The sequence below is a fragment of the Adelges cooleyi genome, unplaced genomic scaffold, assembly GCF_023614345.1.
Source record: "Adelges cooleyi isolate 19-005CV unplaced genomic scaffold, UGA_ACOO_1.1 ACOO_flye_CR_arks_rails_tigmint_CR_PRNA_376, whole genome shotgun sequence".
Classification (NCBI taxonomy): domain Eukaryota; kingdom Metazoa; phylum Arthropoda; class Insecta; order Hemiptera; family Adelgidae; genus Adelges; species Adelges cooleyi.
The window spans coordinates 6,085,112-6,102,410 of NW_026096053.1; the positions used below are offsets into that span (position 1 = coordinate 6,085,112).

General features: G+C 31.3%; 3 protein-coding genes across 6 annotated transcripts; 1 reads left to right on the top strand and 2 right to left on the bottom strand.

Annotated features, from left to right (window-relative positions):
* Positions 1-265: 265 nt before the first annotated feature.
* On the bottom strand, positions 266-5,055 carry LOC126840696 (juvenile hormone epoxide hydrolase 1-like). Its single transcript, XM_050576602.1, has 5 exons — positions 4,748-5,055; positions 2,763-3,301; positions 1,014-1,228; positions 720-951; positions 266-642 (listed from the first exon to the last, which is right to left on the bottom strand). Exons 1-5 carry the CDS (start codon positions 4,931-4,933, stop codon positions 429-431), a joined length of 1,386 nt encoding a protein of 461 aa, XP_050432559.1. The 5' UTR covers positions 4,934-5,055; the 3' UTR covers positions 266-428.
* A 2,619-nt stretch (positions 5,056-7,674) lies between these two features.
* LOC126840688 (transcriptional adapter 3) lies at positions 7,675-10,833 on the bottom strand. Of its 2 annotated transcripts, XM_050576589.1 has the most exons (10): positions 10,644-10,833; positions 10,290-10,561; positions 10,028-10,224; positions 9,859-9,936; positions 9,708-9,797; positions 9,431-9,645; positions 9,250-9,359; positions 8,954-9,180; positions 8,729-8,887; positions 7,675-8,661 (listed from the first exon to the last, which is right to left on the bottom strand). In XM_050576589.1, the coding sequence occupies exons 1-10, from the start codon at positions 10,652-10,654 to the stop codon at positions 7,960-7,962; spliced, it is 2,061 nt and encodes a 686-aa protein (XP_050432546.1). In that variant the 5' UTR covers positions 10,655-10,833; the 3' UTR covers positions 7,675-7,959. The 2 variants fall into 2 exon arrangements, with proteins under 2 accessions (XP_050432546.1, XP_050432545.1); XM_050576588.1 differs by lacking the exon at positions 10,644-10,833 and having other exon boundaries at positions 10,290-10,637.
* A 184-nt stretch (positions 10,834-11,017) lies between these two features.
* On the top strand, positions 11,018-14,119 carry LOC126840698 (queuine tRNA-ribosyltransferase catalytic subunit). 3 transcript variants are annotated; one of them, XR_007686087.1, is made up of 3 exons: positions 11,018-11,362; positions 11,643-13,537; positions 13,625-14,116. XR_007686087.1 is itself a non-coding variant. In XM_050576604.1 (2 exons), the coding sequence occupies exon 2, from the start codon at positions 11,669-11,671 to the stop codon at positions 12,854-12,856; it is 1,188 nt and encodes a 395-aa protein (XP_050432561.1). In that variant the 5' UTR covers positions 11,018-11,362; positions 11,643-11,668; the 3' UTR covers positions 12,857-14,118. The 3 variants fall into 3 exon arrangements, 2 of the variants coding, with proteins under 2 accessions (XP_050432561.1, XP_050432562.1); XM_050576604.1 differs by having other exon boundaries at positions 11,643-14,118; XM_050576605.1 differs by lacking the exon at positions 11,018-11,362 and adding an exon at positions 11,398-11,536 and having other exon boundaries at positions 11,643-14,119.
* The last annotated feature ends 3,180 nt before the right edge of the window (positions 14,120-17,299 follow it).

The window sequence follows — 17,299 nt, forward strand, 5'->3', positions numbered from 1 at the left end:
TACAAATTAAATGCCATGAGTTGAATTTGTTGAAATTTATAGTATGAATAATTTTATTGTAATGATTATTATGATAAATTATTATTTTCGAAAATAATTTGTAAAATTTGAGCAATTTTTATTATTTCTTATTTTTTAGGAAGAAAAATTGAACTTTCCCGTTTTTGACGTGCCTATAGTTATTATTTATACCTGGAAAATATTTTTGATCGCTTGATAACAATATGCTGTTCGAATAAATCAATCAAAATATAGATAACATGATTTATTAAAAATAATCGTACAGAATGCATTTACAAAACAACTATAATGAAATTATTTCAAGAACTTCTATTAGGTGTATATAGAACCTAATTCGAATCGTAAAATAAATATTAAACGCCTATTATAATATAGTAAAATGAACAATAATAATTACCATAGGGTTTTTAGTAATATTTTTCCTCTATTTCTTTAACCGATGTCCATATGTCATCGGATAGAAATTCGGGTTGTTCGAAAGCAGCAAAATGTCCACCATCGGCCATTTCGGTCACTCTAATCAGCTTTGTGTATTTCTTTTTTAAGAACTTCTTTAAACTTAAAGCAATACTCAGCTCGTGTGGGAAATTAGCACAAGCTGCTGGCACCTTGACTAAAGCCCTGAAATCGTGAAAATTATCATTTTAAAATTAAACTGATCGTAAGTATAGCTAAAGATAAAGTCATTTTGTGTTTACTTGTTGTTCGGAAGGGACCGGTATTTAGTACTAGCGTATTCTGAATATAATCGCATTGATGTAGTCATAGAACCAGAAACCCAGTAAATAACAACATTGTCCAACAAATCGTCCAGGTTGTAAGTCGAAAGCCCGCCGTCCGGTATGTGTTTGTGTTTTAATTTGGTCCAAGTGGAAATTTTTTCCAAAATATACGCTGCTAATCCTACCGGCGAATCGTTCAAACCCACTCCTAAGCAAAAGACACAAAACGTTATACCACGATCGTTGTACCTAATATCATCAGTAGTTCACCTGCAGTATCGGGTTTGGTCATTTGTAAGTGCATATAACCGCTTTCTTCTAGAGTGTTCGATAACATTTTGCTCAGAGGATAAGTTCGTTTCTCTTCCATTTCACTGCTGACAGCCAACGATGGCCAATATGAACCCAATATTAGTCGCGTAAAGTCGCATAAATCTAAATTTCCTATTGCAACCGTGCACATGTTAGAATGCATACCAGATAACCTGTAATTCGTAAAAAAATCATTTATATACTTAGTTCCTATAACAAAATGTAAATATAAAAAGAACAGCATTGTGTTGTCGATCAGCAGTTATAAATTATGAAGTCATTCTCATAATATGATAAATTCTATATTTCCCTTGAAGGAAAACATATTGTAAAGCCAAGTGTCCGAAGCTAACATTGTTCAACTATGGAATAGTAGAAATCGAAAATCTCATAAGAATAAACAATATAACTGTTAAGCACCAATCATCGACATTGTGATGTCTCATGCCATTGAATGAGACGGGCATACGTAAACTGAGCCCAAATTACCTTGTTTTAGGTAAACTGCGCCCCGATTATAATTTGGTTCAAAAAGGGTGTATGTAAACTGCGCCCGAGTTTTTATCAAGTAGAAAAAGGTTACATGTAAACTGCGCCCAGCTTCTTATCATCGTTATGAAATACAAACAGCGCCCAAATCAATAAAATCACAGAAATATTAATATTTTAGGGTTGCTACCACTTTTACCAAATTGCATAAATTACCAATGTCCATGCTGTTTGGCCTCAGATAAACTAAAGATACACGGATGTTGCTTCATCTAACACAATCGTGGAATAGAAATATCCAACAAAATGGCTTGAGTATTGACTATAAAAATAAGAACAGTGATATTAGAAGGGTGTTAATTCATGCTACGGTATACCCCATTTTTAAGCCCAGAAAGTTTATCTGAGTATTTTGTAAATTATTTAATGAAATCTAAGCCCGACGATGAAAGAGTGACACGATTTGCGGATTATTTAGTAGATGTATATATAAGTGAAGAGCTCAGTATCCACTTGAAATATGGGCTCAAGCTTCAGCAGAGCCAACTTTAACCATCAATGCATGAGAGTCTTTCCATTCCCACTTTAATTCTAGCTTTTATACAATTCATCCAAATATTTTTATGCTTATAGAAAAGTTAAAAGAAATTCAAATAGAAACATACATTAAATTAAATAATTTAAATGAACCTTTTTGATTTTAAAGTTCTAAAACAAGAACATGAAAAATTACAAAGTTTTCATTGCAGTTTACATAACACCTTTGTTCACTTGATAAGAACTCGGGCGCAGTTTACATGTCACCTTTTTCCACTTGATAAGAACTCGGGCGCAGTTTACATGTAACCTTTTTACACTTGATAAAAACTCGGGTGCAGTTTACAAATATGATTTTGTGTTTACCTGTGCCTCGGGCGCAGTTTACAATCGCCGAATGAGACACGTAGGTAAGGAGGGGGTAGGTTGGTTGACAATTCGGGGTTTTCTTTATTATTGTCTTCGTCTCGGGCAACAAGATAACCTATTCAAGCTTTGCCGAAATTCAACAATTAAATATCTGCATCTTCTGATGTAGTTAGCATACCTAAATGTCTGCAAATCGATGAGTTACTCTGGAAATTTCCAGGTGCCATCACCTTAGCTAACCTAAAATTAGGGTCCAGGATCTTGGGATCCGACTGTTATACAATGATCTCAAAATAGTTTTAAACGTCTTACTTATCCGGAAAGAGTTTGGCCATGGCGTCTACAATAATCGCTCCCCAATCGCCGCCTTGGACGTAGAACTTTTTATGACCTAGCCTCTCCATGAGTTTCACAAATACCTGCCCTATTTGTGCAGGTCCCATGCCCGGTCTCACAGCAGGGTCGGAAAACCCGTAACCAGGCAGTGACGGCGCTATAACTTCGAACACAAAATCAAAACCGTCCCTGGGCTTGGTGAGCAACGGTATGATTCGGTAGAACTCTGCAACGGATCCTGGCCATCCGTGAGCCATCAGCAAAGGTATCAGCCGGTGTTTGGTGGTCGCCGGCTTAGCGTGTATAAAATGAATGTCCAGGCCGTACAAGCGGGTCTTGAATTGCGGCAGGACGTTCATATGCGCCTGTCTGGCAGCCCAGTCGTACCGGTTCAGCCAGTGGTCGACGACTTTTGCCAGGTAATCGTGATTGAAGCCGTACTCGAAGTTCACCGACTCCAACGGTCTGGTATAAGGCCTAGCCGTCTTCAGTCTGTATTTGAGATCATCGATTACCTATGGCAACACAAACGATCAGAACGGTGTTATTAATTCGCAAAGGTCAAGCTTGTAATAAACGTAGTCCTATTAAGAGAAAGTCCCCAGAAGTCCAATCAACACCGTGAGAATTCTTTATTTCACTGAATACTATAACATGACTATTTACAATTATCACACAATAAAAGCAAATACAAATATGTTTAATCCTTCGCATGAAGGATCGTGATGATGGTCGTGTACATGTCTTATGATCAGTTGATTCTCAATAATCAATTATCGATTTACCTACACGACCATTTCATCCTCGTCTCGTTCCTACTTATCACTATTCCGCTCTCATCTTTCCCCTTATCCTTCTTATCTATGATATATTACAGAACCTTTTCACTTGCTCACTATTCCATTAAAGTATCAGAATGTACAGCCAAAAAAATATTATTTTAATTGGATTTGATAATAGACGTTTTTATTTTAAGACGCAAAATCATATTATTTAACCGTTTCTTAAGTTTATAGACCAGTAGTTTTGTTTTACACTTGTTTTTTTTATAAATAATAAACAGACATTAGGCATTACTTATTAACTAAACAAATTTCACTTAATTTAGATCTTATTATTATTTTTACAAAAATTAATTTATAGTATAATTATTATTATATATGTTAAAATAATTTGACTACAGATGTATGAGAAAAGTTGAATATTTTAATTCAGGGCTATATTTTCCATTAGGCAAAATAGGGAATTGCCTATGGCTTTAAATTAAAAGGGCCTCGCCTCATTTACACACTCTTTATGTCAAATAAAAACAACAGTCTATATATTTTTTTGCGAAATATTTAAAAAAAACTGAATTCACCTAACCAATATAGAGAACAGAAGAAACAGAGAGCCAATGCGTTATGTAGGAATGGAAGTTGTAAGTATCCAAATAAAATATTTCAGCTGCAGTTTCCCTTATTGAATACTTATATACTATACAATAAAAACTGTTTTTTATTACTTTGAAATTAGAATAAATTGAATTTGTGACTTAATAGCCGATATTTATCTACAATAACATATTACCTCTAATAATGATTTATACTCAAGGCAAACAGTCGAATGTAAATTTTCATAACAATATAATTCTGTGGCTTGGAGCAAGAAGGGCCAATGTCAATTTTGTGCATAAACGAGTTAGTCCGCTAGATGCAAAAATTGAATCATTCTTTATATACTGTAAAAAAATCACACTATGTGGCCAAAAAATGAATTACTCATGAAAAGTTTGATAAAAAAATTAACATAGAGCCTAATGGAAAATAAAAACTTCAAAGCTCATTTTTCGAAAATTGCAAAAAGTGACATTGGCCCTTCTTGCTCCAAGCCACAGAATTGTATCATTATATATATTTTTTTAATAAACGCCGGAAACATAAAATTAAACTTAAACAATTTTGCCAACTGGGATTTCGTACCTCGTTAGTGATGTTAATGCGAAACGGTCGGATTTCAGTGTTTCCGTCCAAGTTTTGGTCGTACTTAGGTCCCCACCACACGTCTTCGGGCATCACTTCCGGCTGGACTTCCGGTCGGTTGCACTTCAGGTAAACAGCCGCCCCTAATACGGCTATCAAGCCGGGAAAATATATTAATTTGCCCATTTTACGGGACGAAATAAACTAATATGTTTAAGACGAAAAACTTTTAAAAATTATTTCTAGACAGACCACACACCAGCCGTCAAAGTCGACCAACTATCGGCAGTCCACTGAAATACAATAACCGAACATTAACTGGTCTAGTCCTATCAGTTCGAATATAAAACTAATTTTTTTTTCAATGGAGGGGACATCATTTGAACCTAACATAATATTATTGTTACAATGATTACGTTACATACAGAGTGATCGATTTAACGCAAGACACTCGTTTTCTTTAAAAATAATCATGTATTGAATCGGTTATTTCAAAAACAACTCGAGTCGTTGTTTTTTTTTACACAAAAATGAGTGATAACTGCTTAAAACTAAGGCCCGGAACTTGAATCTTGATGACCTATAAATCGTTTAAAAATAAATTAGAAAAAAGTGTTGAGATGACTTAAAAAAATCAAAAGTGATGAGGCTAGAGATACCCCGATGAATGTCACGAAATTTAATCTTATTATAAATCTTTTTAACATTATATTATTCTACTATTTATTATAATTTTATTAAATTTCATGTTCGTATCTTTATAGGTTTTATATGTTTAGGTATTGTGTTATTTAATTTTTTATCTCCAAGTCTTTGTTTTATTTATAATTATCGTTAGTATTATTATTTCCGCCAAGCCGAATACATATACATATTCATATACAAGATAAATATTATATAAAAAAATATAAAAGACTAAAGTTTAGACATTTTCACATCAAATGAATTACACCGTATAGTGTTGTATAGTGACAGATATTATTATGATATCAGCTATTTAAAAATATTACTACCTATTGACGGTTGTATTATATTAGATTTTCATGAAATGTACAAGGTCAATCAACAACGGTATTCTTAAACAAAACTAAACAAAAAACTAATTGGAGATCTTTTCAACATATTTTTAGTACCTACATATTTTAATCTACTATTGCAATCCAAGTAATATATTATATAAAAATGAATATATAAGTGTATATAATATTTAAAAAAAATAACTAATGTACTAATGAAAATATACTTAATTCCCTATTTATATTTTTATTTTTACAGATTATTTAAATTATAAAAAGGCGCCTAATAAATAATCGATTTAACTTTTAAAAGTATTAAATCATGAAGTAATAAAAATACCATTCGTGCAGCAGTTGGTTAAGTAAAAATGATTGAAAAGATAAATCGAATCACAAACTGTAGAAATGGATCAAATCAATTTTAACAACTTTTTTTTTGTAATACAGTTACAATTTAGCCGTAACATACATTCGTTACTGCAGTAAATATTTGAATCATTTATTCTGAAAATGACAAAAAAAAGCCGAGGAATTAATTTATACAGTTATATATATATTTTTTTTATAATTAGTTTTATATAAGTAAGCCAACTCGTGTAATATGATATAGGTAGCTTGGGTAGTAAAAAAAACATTTTGACGATAATAGTTGTTCTAAGGTCTTCTTAAATCTTAATTTATATAATATATAGGTACATGTATATAATTAGTAATATAGCAATAATTGTATTATTTAACTATGCAGACATTAGTTAAACAAAACCTATTATTGTGTTACTTGTCGGGAGCCCAACATTATATTTTTATATTAAGTCGAAGTGACGTCACTTAATATAAATAGGTAGGTACATTTATAATAAGAGATGTTCAAAAAATGTTTTCTCGACTGTTACACAGTGAATGTTTTGTTATTGACCTTGCAATAATGATTTAACCTCAATAATTATACATAATATGTTGTCTGTTTACAGCTACAGTATTACAGCACCTGTATTATAGTATTTAACTGGATCATCACATAGTAACTATTTTTGAATAGTGATCTCATAGTTTAAAACGATAATATCGATACGATATAGACGTCATCGATCATAATATTTTGATATGTTGAATGTTCAATCAATATAAACGCTTTCTTATATTTAGAAAACATGCGATTTTTCATAAAGACTAGAAAAGTATTGGCAATTTTTTTTTAAATATAAATATTAATTACCCAAATTTAAAATATTGGTTTCAAAATAATGGTTTTATTAACATGAATATATATTTCTGTGGCTGCGGTCAGTTCGAAATTTTTTAAATAACGTTTTTCAATTAGATCAAAATTAGTCCAATTAAAACATTATTTTATGCTTTTGTTAGTTTATTTTATTGATTTACTCACTTGCTTAATTTATTTACACTTTTACTCTATTTGTTTGCTTGCATACTCAATTTATCTAGTCGATGTACTTACAAGTTACTCAATTTCCTCAACAATAAGAAATGTGCGAGTTGTGTGAAAAATTCAGTTAAGATTAAGTAGTAGTGGGTGGATGCCATAAAAAAATTCCAAGATTCGAATTTTTCCCATTGAAGGGGAGGAAACTGTTAATTTTTTTTTATTTCTATGTTTGGACCTACGAATCTCCTAAGTCGCTAAGCAGATTTCTTTCTGTAGCAAGTCTATTAATCAGAAGACATACATAAAAGATACTTTATGAAGCCAAAAATGATAATGTTCACACGTTCCCTTTTCATGGAGATAAACACCATTCATTGGTCATTGGCGTTACAAAATCTAGGATGCTAAAGACATAATCGTAGTTGGGTTAGGCATCTCTTTATTATTATTAATATAATTTTTCAGTCTATCTTTTGAATTATGACAATTATGTACAATTAATAAACTTAACTCGTTATATGCACACATTGTATTGTTTTATAAGTATGAGTAAAATAAAAAATTCTATAAAAATAATTATTTAAACGCGAAAACATAATCTTATATCAATAATAATGTACATTGTATTATTACAAAAAGAATAAAATTATCCACATAAGTTTAAGAAAAAAATTAAACAAAATCAATGTATAAATAGTGAGACCATTTCTATATACCGTTATATGTCTTTAATAGTAGCTCATTTAAGTTACAAGGTATATTATATAGAATATAATATAATCGGAGATGACAATGCGTTACTTACACGATCAATCTGACAATTCGGAGAAATCGGTTTCGCTGCTGTCGCCATCGTAAGGTTCAAAATAAATAGGTTCACGCCTTCCCCTACGCGGTCTCAAATCGCGTTTTAAATCGCCGTACAAATCCGTTCGAACTCTACCCTGTCTTTTTAACGCAACTCTAGTTTCTTCTTTGAACTCCGTATCAGTTTCCAGGTAAATTCCTTCTAAGTAAATACCATCCTGATCGCTTATGTTGTCTGCTGAGTTGTCAATTTTACTTTTGTCGTCGTCGGCTCGTTCTACAATTTCATTATTTTCCATTTTTCCATTCATAATAATGGGTTCAGAAATCACACTTTCTGCGATACCTGCGTCGTCTTTCTCAACCCCGTCGTTGGTGACGATCTCCTGTTTAATTGTCGTAATCGCGGGTTGTTCTAGGTCAGCCTCGGTCAGTTGTTCACAACTGGTTTCTTCATTGATTTCTTCGTCTGGTTCACTTTTTATGAACACGCTAGACGGATACAATCCTTCTTCACTGAGTTCAGAATCGTCCGATATGTAAGCGGCGTGATAACCAGGCTCGGGGCCCATCATTTGCAGTTGCCGAAGATAGTCGCTTCGTTGTTGCAACAGCAGTGACAATTGTTCATCTTCTTTGCGAATTTGAGTAATTTTTTTTGCTTTTGTCAACGATTCGTTTTTTTCTCTTTTGAAGTGTAAAATCTAAAAACAAATTGATTTTATCAAACTATTATAAAAAAGTAATTTTGTCGGCATAAGAAAATTTTACCTCATCGTTTACTTTCTCCAGCTGGATTTTTACTATTTGACGACAATATTCTTGTCGGCATTTCTCCCAAAGCTGTGTTAAGTGCTCTTTGTTCATCGCTCTTAATTCAATCAAAGAAGCTTCACATTTCTTTAGCTCTTCTAATACTTCATCGTAATCCTAAAAAAACATTTTAATTATCAAAAACAATAATATATTTATTTTTAAATTTCTCAATTAGGTTACTTCGGAGTTTGGTAACGATAGTGTTGTTGTTGTTGTTGTCGTTACTGGCGGCAGCGGCGGTGGTGTTGGCACCTGTGGCGGCAGAGGTGGAGGAGTAGTTGATGACGGTGGCGGAATTTTAACGTTACGACCCAACAGTCCTAATTTGATTAACTGTTTTCTAATAGATTGTTCTGCGTAAAACTCTGTGCACACGTTGCTCATATCTTGAAGTTTTTCTTCTGAATCTTTAAAATAATAATATATATTTTTAATTTGATATAAATTACCGTTAGTAAAAAAATTTTGCGAAATACCGTCGTAATCTTGTAGTTCTTCTTCAATGTCTTCAAGAGGAATAGGAGTTTCTTCCACAAGCGCCGCTGTGAGCCTTTGCAATAATGGCGTATAACTACAGCCGTCATGACTAAAATATGTTAAAAAAAAAAAAACTTTAAAAATGTTCAAAAATAATCTCTTAAAAATGTTGGGTCTTACACGACATAATTGACTTTGTTCACCAATTCGACCACTTCGGGCGAAACGCGTTCGGCTAGTTTAAGCCTTTTGGCTGGACGAGGTGAACAAGACGATTGACTTTTTTGTAATTCCATTTCTTCTTTGGCCCATTGTTTCGTGTAATGTTCGCCCAACGGTGGTATTTCAAACAAGTTCAAGTTAGAACTATACGATTTTACTAAATCCTCCAACCACTAAAAGTATATGAATTGTAAATTATGAACTGTTAGCAATTAATATATACGATAAATTTTACATTTAGATCGTCTTTCTCTATGGGAGCCACGTAAGGTTCAACAAGAGTCCAAAATTTGTTCGCTGAATCATTTTTACTCGGAGGCAACTCCTATAAAAAAATATTTATAATACCTAAATCAACACCAGTTGTAAATATTTATTATAATTACCTTAGCTGAAGGGTCGATTTCGACCCTCAATTTAAGACATTCGTTTACAGGAGAAATTTCTGCCGCTGCTCTCGGTCTCTGACAAAAAAAAAACATTGATAACTTCGGAATGTCTATCGAAACAATTCATATATGTATAATAATATGTAATATAATATATGTAACTTACAATTTTGGGATATCTCGAACCCTTTGATCTCTTTTGTTGGGAGCGCGCTATTTGTAAGGTTGAAAACGTGACAAGTTCGTCTTTGATAGTTTGCTTCCGCACAATTATGGCGGTTAACATAGATTCTAGATCCCATTGGAGGTGATCTAACTCATCGTCAGTCATTAGGTAACCGGGTTTTTTTTCTTTGGTTAACACTAAAAAAAAGACAAGTTATAAGTACGAGCGGTTGAAATATTCTATAGGTAAACGCTACACTTACATGATAAATACATGGAATTTTCTGCAATATTCGATGGTTTTAATTGAGGTAACGACAGTTCTTTTTCTTCTATAATCTCTTCGATTCTTGGTTTGGGTGACACAACGGGTGATTTTAAATGTTTAAAGGGAATGTCCGTTGATGATTCATCTCCGTCGGCTTCCTCAGCGTTTACGTCGTCAGGGCCCAACGGTTGCCCGTTGTTATTTTGCCCGGTTTTCTTAGTTATGCCCCTGCCACGGCCGCTCCTACCTCCACGCCGCGATCGTTTCCTATGAGATGTTTTACGATCGTTATTATAACTATTCATTTTAATCGATTTAATTGTAAACGTTCAATGTATCATAATCATACTTGGGCGACATAGTGGTGCTTTGTATGGATACACACAAACGGGCTTGCCACTTCAAACGGGCATTCTAAACGAATCTTCACCGTACACGTCAGGAAACATTTGGCGATTACCGTTTAACGTCAAACTATTATGAATTATCGAAGCGCCGAAACGAACAAAAAATAAACGACTTATAAATTTTGGAAAATGCAAAAATACCGTTATCATATAAAATGATAATAGTATAAACAACAGTTGATAACCGACAGTGTGTACACAATAGCGAGCGTGAAATGTCTTCGCTAAAAACGGCCTATGAACATAAATATTATTATTGTTGTAAGTAACAGCTTGTGTCGAGTAAACTTTTATGCTATATCTTTGTCTGTAAATTAAAATTAATTGTGTTTATCATATTTTCGGCACGATGTTGTCGTGTTGTGCTTCGTTGAAGTTTATCAATGGTTACTTGATTGATAAGTCTGACAACGTAAAACGTGATATTGTTATGGCAAATAACGTATCTGCCGGTAATAGTTGAGAGTTGAGACTTAATGTTTTGTACTTAGTCTTTAAAAATTATTTTACTATTGAATTGTTATTAAAATGTTTAAAAGTTGATTCAACTTGTTCAAGTACATAGTACAATATTTGAAAAAGTTACATTCCCTTAAAATTTAACTTGTTTAATTCAGTTTTCTTTTTGAAAAAGCATATAGTTCATACTATTGAATACTTTGTAAGTATACATAACATTCTGTAAAATATATTATTATTCGATTTCCATTTTTGTTGAAAAATAATAGTATTTTCGTTATGATAACTGCTATTTTATTATAAAACTACAAATAGTATGCTTCTCCTGACCACAACATATTATGTAATTTGTAACGTTTAAAATTTCATTATGGCGGTGAGTTTCTATAAATACTGATTTACTTTACTAAATATTTGTATTTTTTATTATATTTAAAAATGAACGAATATAATGTGGGATTTTAATTTTATTTTGTATTTAGATTAATTGTTGAAAAATAAATACAATATGGAGAATACATTAAAATTTGAAGTACTCAGCACTTGCAATTCTACTAGAGCTCGTACCGGTCTAATGCACTTGCCTCATTACACAGTGGAAACTCCAATATTTATGCCCGTCGGTACCAAAGGATCGGTGAAGTCTTTGCTGCCCGATCAATTGGAGAAAATCGACTGTCAAATTATTTTGGGAAACACGTATCATTTAGGTTTCCGGCCGGGTATCGAGTTACTTAAAAAAGTAAACGGACTACATAATTTTATGGGATGGAACCGAGCCATCTTAACCGACTCTGGAGGTTTTCAAATGGTTTCATTGTTGCATTTAGCCGAAATCAACGAGCACGGTGTTAAGTTTCAGTCACCCGAGGACGGTTCAGAGTGCATGTTGACACCAGAAAAGTCTATTGAAATACAAAACGCGATTGGTGCCGATATTATCATGCAACTGGACGATGTTGTCCCAACAACGTTACAAGACAGTGCCAGGATGGAAGAATCGACGTATCGTACCACCCGTTGGTTAGATCGTTGTATAAAATCGCACAAACATCCAGAAAAGCAGAATATATTCCCAATAGTACAAGGAGGGCTCGACAAGGACTTGAGAACGTTGAGTGCTAATCTACATTGTGAGAGAAAAGTGAACGGTTATGCAATCGGCGGACTCGTCGGCGGCGAAGCTAAAGAAGATTTCTGGCGGATGGTTTCGTTGTCGACAGGTTTGTTACCTGAAAACAAACCGAAATACGTGATGGGAGTCGGTTTTGCCGTTGACTTAGTAATTTGTTGTGCGCTAGGAGCCGACATGTACGATTGTGTTTTTCCCACAAGGACAGCTCGATTTGGATGTGCGTTACTGTCAAGCGGCCAAATAAATTTAAAACAAAAAACGTACACAATGGATTTTGACCCAATCGATAAGAATTGTAGATGTTCCACTTGCAAAACTTATTCTCGTGCATATTTACACCAGATTGTTGCTGTCGAGTCGGTGGCATGCAATCTCTTGTCTGTGCACAACTTGACTTACCAAATGGACTTAATGAAAGGCATCAGGAATAGCATCAAAGAAAATAGATTCCCACGATTCGTACAGGAGTTCATGTCGAATATGTACCCTAGCAAAAATTATCCTCAGTGGTGTATCGACGCGTTGCAAAGTGTCAATATAAGTTTACAAGAGGATAATTAGTAAATAGATTTTGTCGTCTTGCTTTGTTCTGTCAATGGTATGACGGTTGAGTCAATAAGTAAACTACTATTAATTTTAGTTAATATAATTCCTTGTTGTGGACTGAACTTGGGTGAATCTAGTTGTTATTTGCGTACCTCATTTTTTATCTTAGGTCTTGTCAATCAATACTAAGACAATAAAGTAAGAAACAGTGTTGTCACGTATATAATTTTAGATTACATTTTAATTGTTTTTTTTTCATGTTTTATTACCTTAATATATTTTCCCTTAATAGGTTTACATAATATATTTTCGGTTTACTATAAAATAAACAATAATAATATATTGTAAAATATATTATGAGATTTATTGTAATCCAAGAAACAACATATTGTCGACGTCAAAGTAAATTTTATTAATGTGAATATTTAGTTTATATTTCGTTTAAACACAAACAGGCATTGAAATAATTACATTCACAATTCATGTAATAAGCACCTTACAATGTTATATTAATTGTTTATGTTACATTATTTGGTACATAATATTATTGTATAAATAACACCGGTCAAGCTCTAAATTTTATGACCTTACATGTAAAAATTGATTAATGTATTTTTTTTTTAAGAATATATTCAATAATTTCACACAGATATAAAGAAAAACACATTTGGAATTTATTTTAATGGAACATTAAAGGTTTTTTTTTTTAAAGAATATATTCAATAATTTCACACAGATATAAAGAAAAACACATTTGGAATTTATTTTAATGGAACATTAAAGGTTTTTTTTTTTTGGTTAAAAATATTTGTGTGATACGAGATGTATAAAAATGTATACGTTAAACAATAAATATAATATTATATTGTTATTAATCGCTGTAGGAATGGAAAAAAATTAAATAATTCGCCGACAGTGCAATATTTTATGTTATAAAAAATTATATGTATAAAATATAAAATCAACTTAACTATTGAATTACAATTTTTTTTTTTAATTAGTTAGAAATAAAAATATATTATCACAGTTTAACCAAGTTAACTTATCGGTCAAAATTAATTAACAACTATCCAATGTGCTCTTAGCTAAATCAGTTTGTTAAACAATGCGCGTTATTTAATATAATATATATATATTTTTTCAGTTTCAGTGCAATTCTAAAAAAAAAAGTCCTACTCTATTTGAATGTATATCATTTTTATCCTTAAACACTCAATTTAATGTACGAATCCAAATGTTATTTAGTCGAATATATACATAATATAGCAATATGTACGCATATTTTTTATCGATTAAATAATACAATTTTGACTATTATTTAATTTGCAAACATTTACTTAGAAGATAAGAAAAAAAAATCATCTGTAAAAATTTTTTTCAGATATTGAATTTTTAGAATGTTTTTAATCATGTCGGTGACCAAGTGGTACAAAGTTTTTGGAAATGATGTAATTTAAAGGTTTTTTTTATTAAATGTTTACTTTTTTTTTCAAAGTATAATTATACTTAATCTACATATTATGTTTTTTTTTTTTTAAAACATTCTTCCTTTAAATTGTATCACAGATTTTTATTTCTTAACAATTATTTATGATGTTATTTTATGTTTAATTAGTGTTGCAAACCCTTGAATAGTATTTTAGTAAAAAAAAAAAAATTAAATAACTTACTGAACTTATTTTGAAGTTTTGATATTGAAAACAAAGTATCATGGTCCCATTGATTTTTTGCAGATAAGTTCGATCAATAATCGTTGCGTTTAAATATGATGTGAAGCAGTAAAATAAAACAAAATTATTTTTAAAGTAAATAAAATGAGATTTGTTTAAGTAAATCAAACTTGTTTTACTCAAAGTGCTTAAAAACAAAAATGACAATTGTAAACAAATTATTAAATAATAAAATATTTCTTACACAAATAATTGGTAATAGTTTTGGGAAATTAACATATTAACGAGCCGTTAGAAAACCATTTATGCAATCCTCTGTTAAGTTATATTTTAAAAATTGTTATTATTATTTTTTCAATACAACATGTAGATTAAATTTTATACACTTAGACTTAGTGAAATATATTTTATTTTAATAGCTTTACATAATTATTTGTTATTTAACCATTTACAAGAGTGTCGACTGAAGTATATAAAATGTTTATTGAAGAAGTTTGTTGTTTTGTATAATAATGTATTTTTAATTGACTATAGAATTATTGTTTTACATAAATATTAAAGTCTATCTAGTTACTGGAGTACAATCAAAATAACCTAACGCTGATTGTGCTTTACCAGTATATGTACTACCAAACACATTAATACACATAAAATACGCTTTCAACATTTTTTCCCCTTAATTCTGAATTTAACAAAAAAAATTGTGTTTAACTAATTTGGAACTCAGTTTTTTTACAGACAAAAAACTTCAATCTAATTAAAATTTATTATAAATCGAATAACATATTTTTATATTTTATATTATTCAACAATTAATTAAATTTTATTTGTTTTGTTGTTATATTTTTGCTTTTAACTAAATTGTTTTTTATCAAAGGTAGAAGAAAAAAATGTTTCATAAAATTATATTTAAGCTTGACTTCGTTTAATTTATCTATTGATTCAATAAGATATTTGCTTTTGATTTTAAAAATATTTTATTATGGCAACGAGATACGATATAATATATATTTTTAATTGACTTGGCATATTATACTTGGGGAATTTTTGACGATGCGATAAAAAATTGCATGGCAAATTTTAATTTTAAACCTAATACAAAGTTAAAATACTTATGGTGTATTTAGATGACTAGTTTCATGTTCGGTTGATGTGTAGTAAACAGTTGTAGCTAATATATTATATTATAATAATAAATTATACGTTTGACCGAATATAGACAATAACAAAATAAAATTTAAACAATGTAATATATATATATATATATATATATATATATATATAAGTAAGTACGTGTTTAAATCGCATATATATAATATAAATATGTATTAATATAAAATCAATTTTCAAATATAATCGTCAATCGAATTATATGTTTATAGTAATTAGGTAGTTAACTATTTAATTGACACCGCATTGTCGCCTCGTACAATTTTGCAGTTCGGGGACATTTTTTTTATTAGTTAAATCATTTATTTCTAAAGATAAAAATTAATAATAATTGTGGACGGGTAACAATATAATGTAATAATATTATTTGTAGTAAGTGGGTCGTTCTCCCGTTGCGATCAATTTTCCAACTTCAAACTTATCCATGAAAAAAGTTTTGTTTTATAATTAAGTTTTCCTTTCAAGACAAGTTACTATTAAACGCTCTCTTTTCTATTAAAATTCCAGTTTTGTTCGTCTTAAAAATATTTCGGTCCTAGCTTTTGTTGAAATAGATAGGCGGTCCTAACGGGACAGAGGATTTATGTGTCATACGTTTTTTGTGGGCAACTGGTGTGAGGTCTCCCTTGAAGTTTAATTGGCCGGTACCCGCCTACAGCAAGCCACGGGTTAGTATATTTATTAGCAGTGTTATTGGGAGAACGACCATTGTATATTAACAACAATGGTTGGAATGTATAGTATGTACTTAAGTATACTTGTAAGTCGTGCTTTTGCGGAATGTGCGCTGAACGGAGATAGTAAAAATATACATCACGCTAATACCTACCCGAAAAGGGGTTGCGGAAGGGGTGGTTGAATTTTGGGGAGGAGAGTGCCATAACGAATGGACTGCATTATATTTTATTATATTGTCCGGGGAACAACGACGTGCCACTAAAGTGCGGAATGCCAAGTTCTAATTTTGTCCGATTGCACACGTCACATCACAAGACCATTGCCAAGCCCATCGAAAAGTCAATTTCCACTTACATAACGGCCGTTTGTGGCACGTTCTAGTCGTTACAACGGTCGGGCCAAGTATTTGTTTGGTTTCTTTGGACATTTCATATAATACTTACATCCCACAGCACAGTCATCAGCTATAATAATTGCATAATTGATTGCGTGCGGTCGGGTTTTAAGGAGTTTTGTGTAGGCAATATTCGAGAAAAAAGTGATTTTAATCAATTTCGACCGTGTTAATTGATTTTACGGTTAATTTGTATAAACTTCGAGGTATTATTGTTAATTTATTACAATTTTATCTATGAGTAAAAGTCGTTTTTGGCTTATTTTGGACCAAAAACCCAGACATAATTTTGACTACTTGGGATAGTCCAATTTCAATTCTGCGAGGAAGTTGATTTTCATTTAAAATCCCTCTACATTAGTGTTGGCAATTTGGTAGATAAAGATAACAGACTAAGTGAATATGTACAGGAAACCCTAATTTTTTGTAATAGCTTTTTTGACTTTTTAATGAAATAAAAAATTCATGATTTTATTTTTTTTTATGTTCAATAAAAAAGTATTGATGAAAAGTATTGACTTTGATGGAAAGTATTCCATCAAAGTC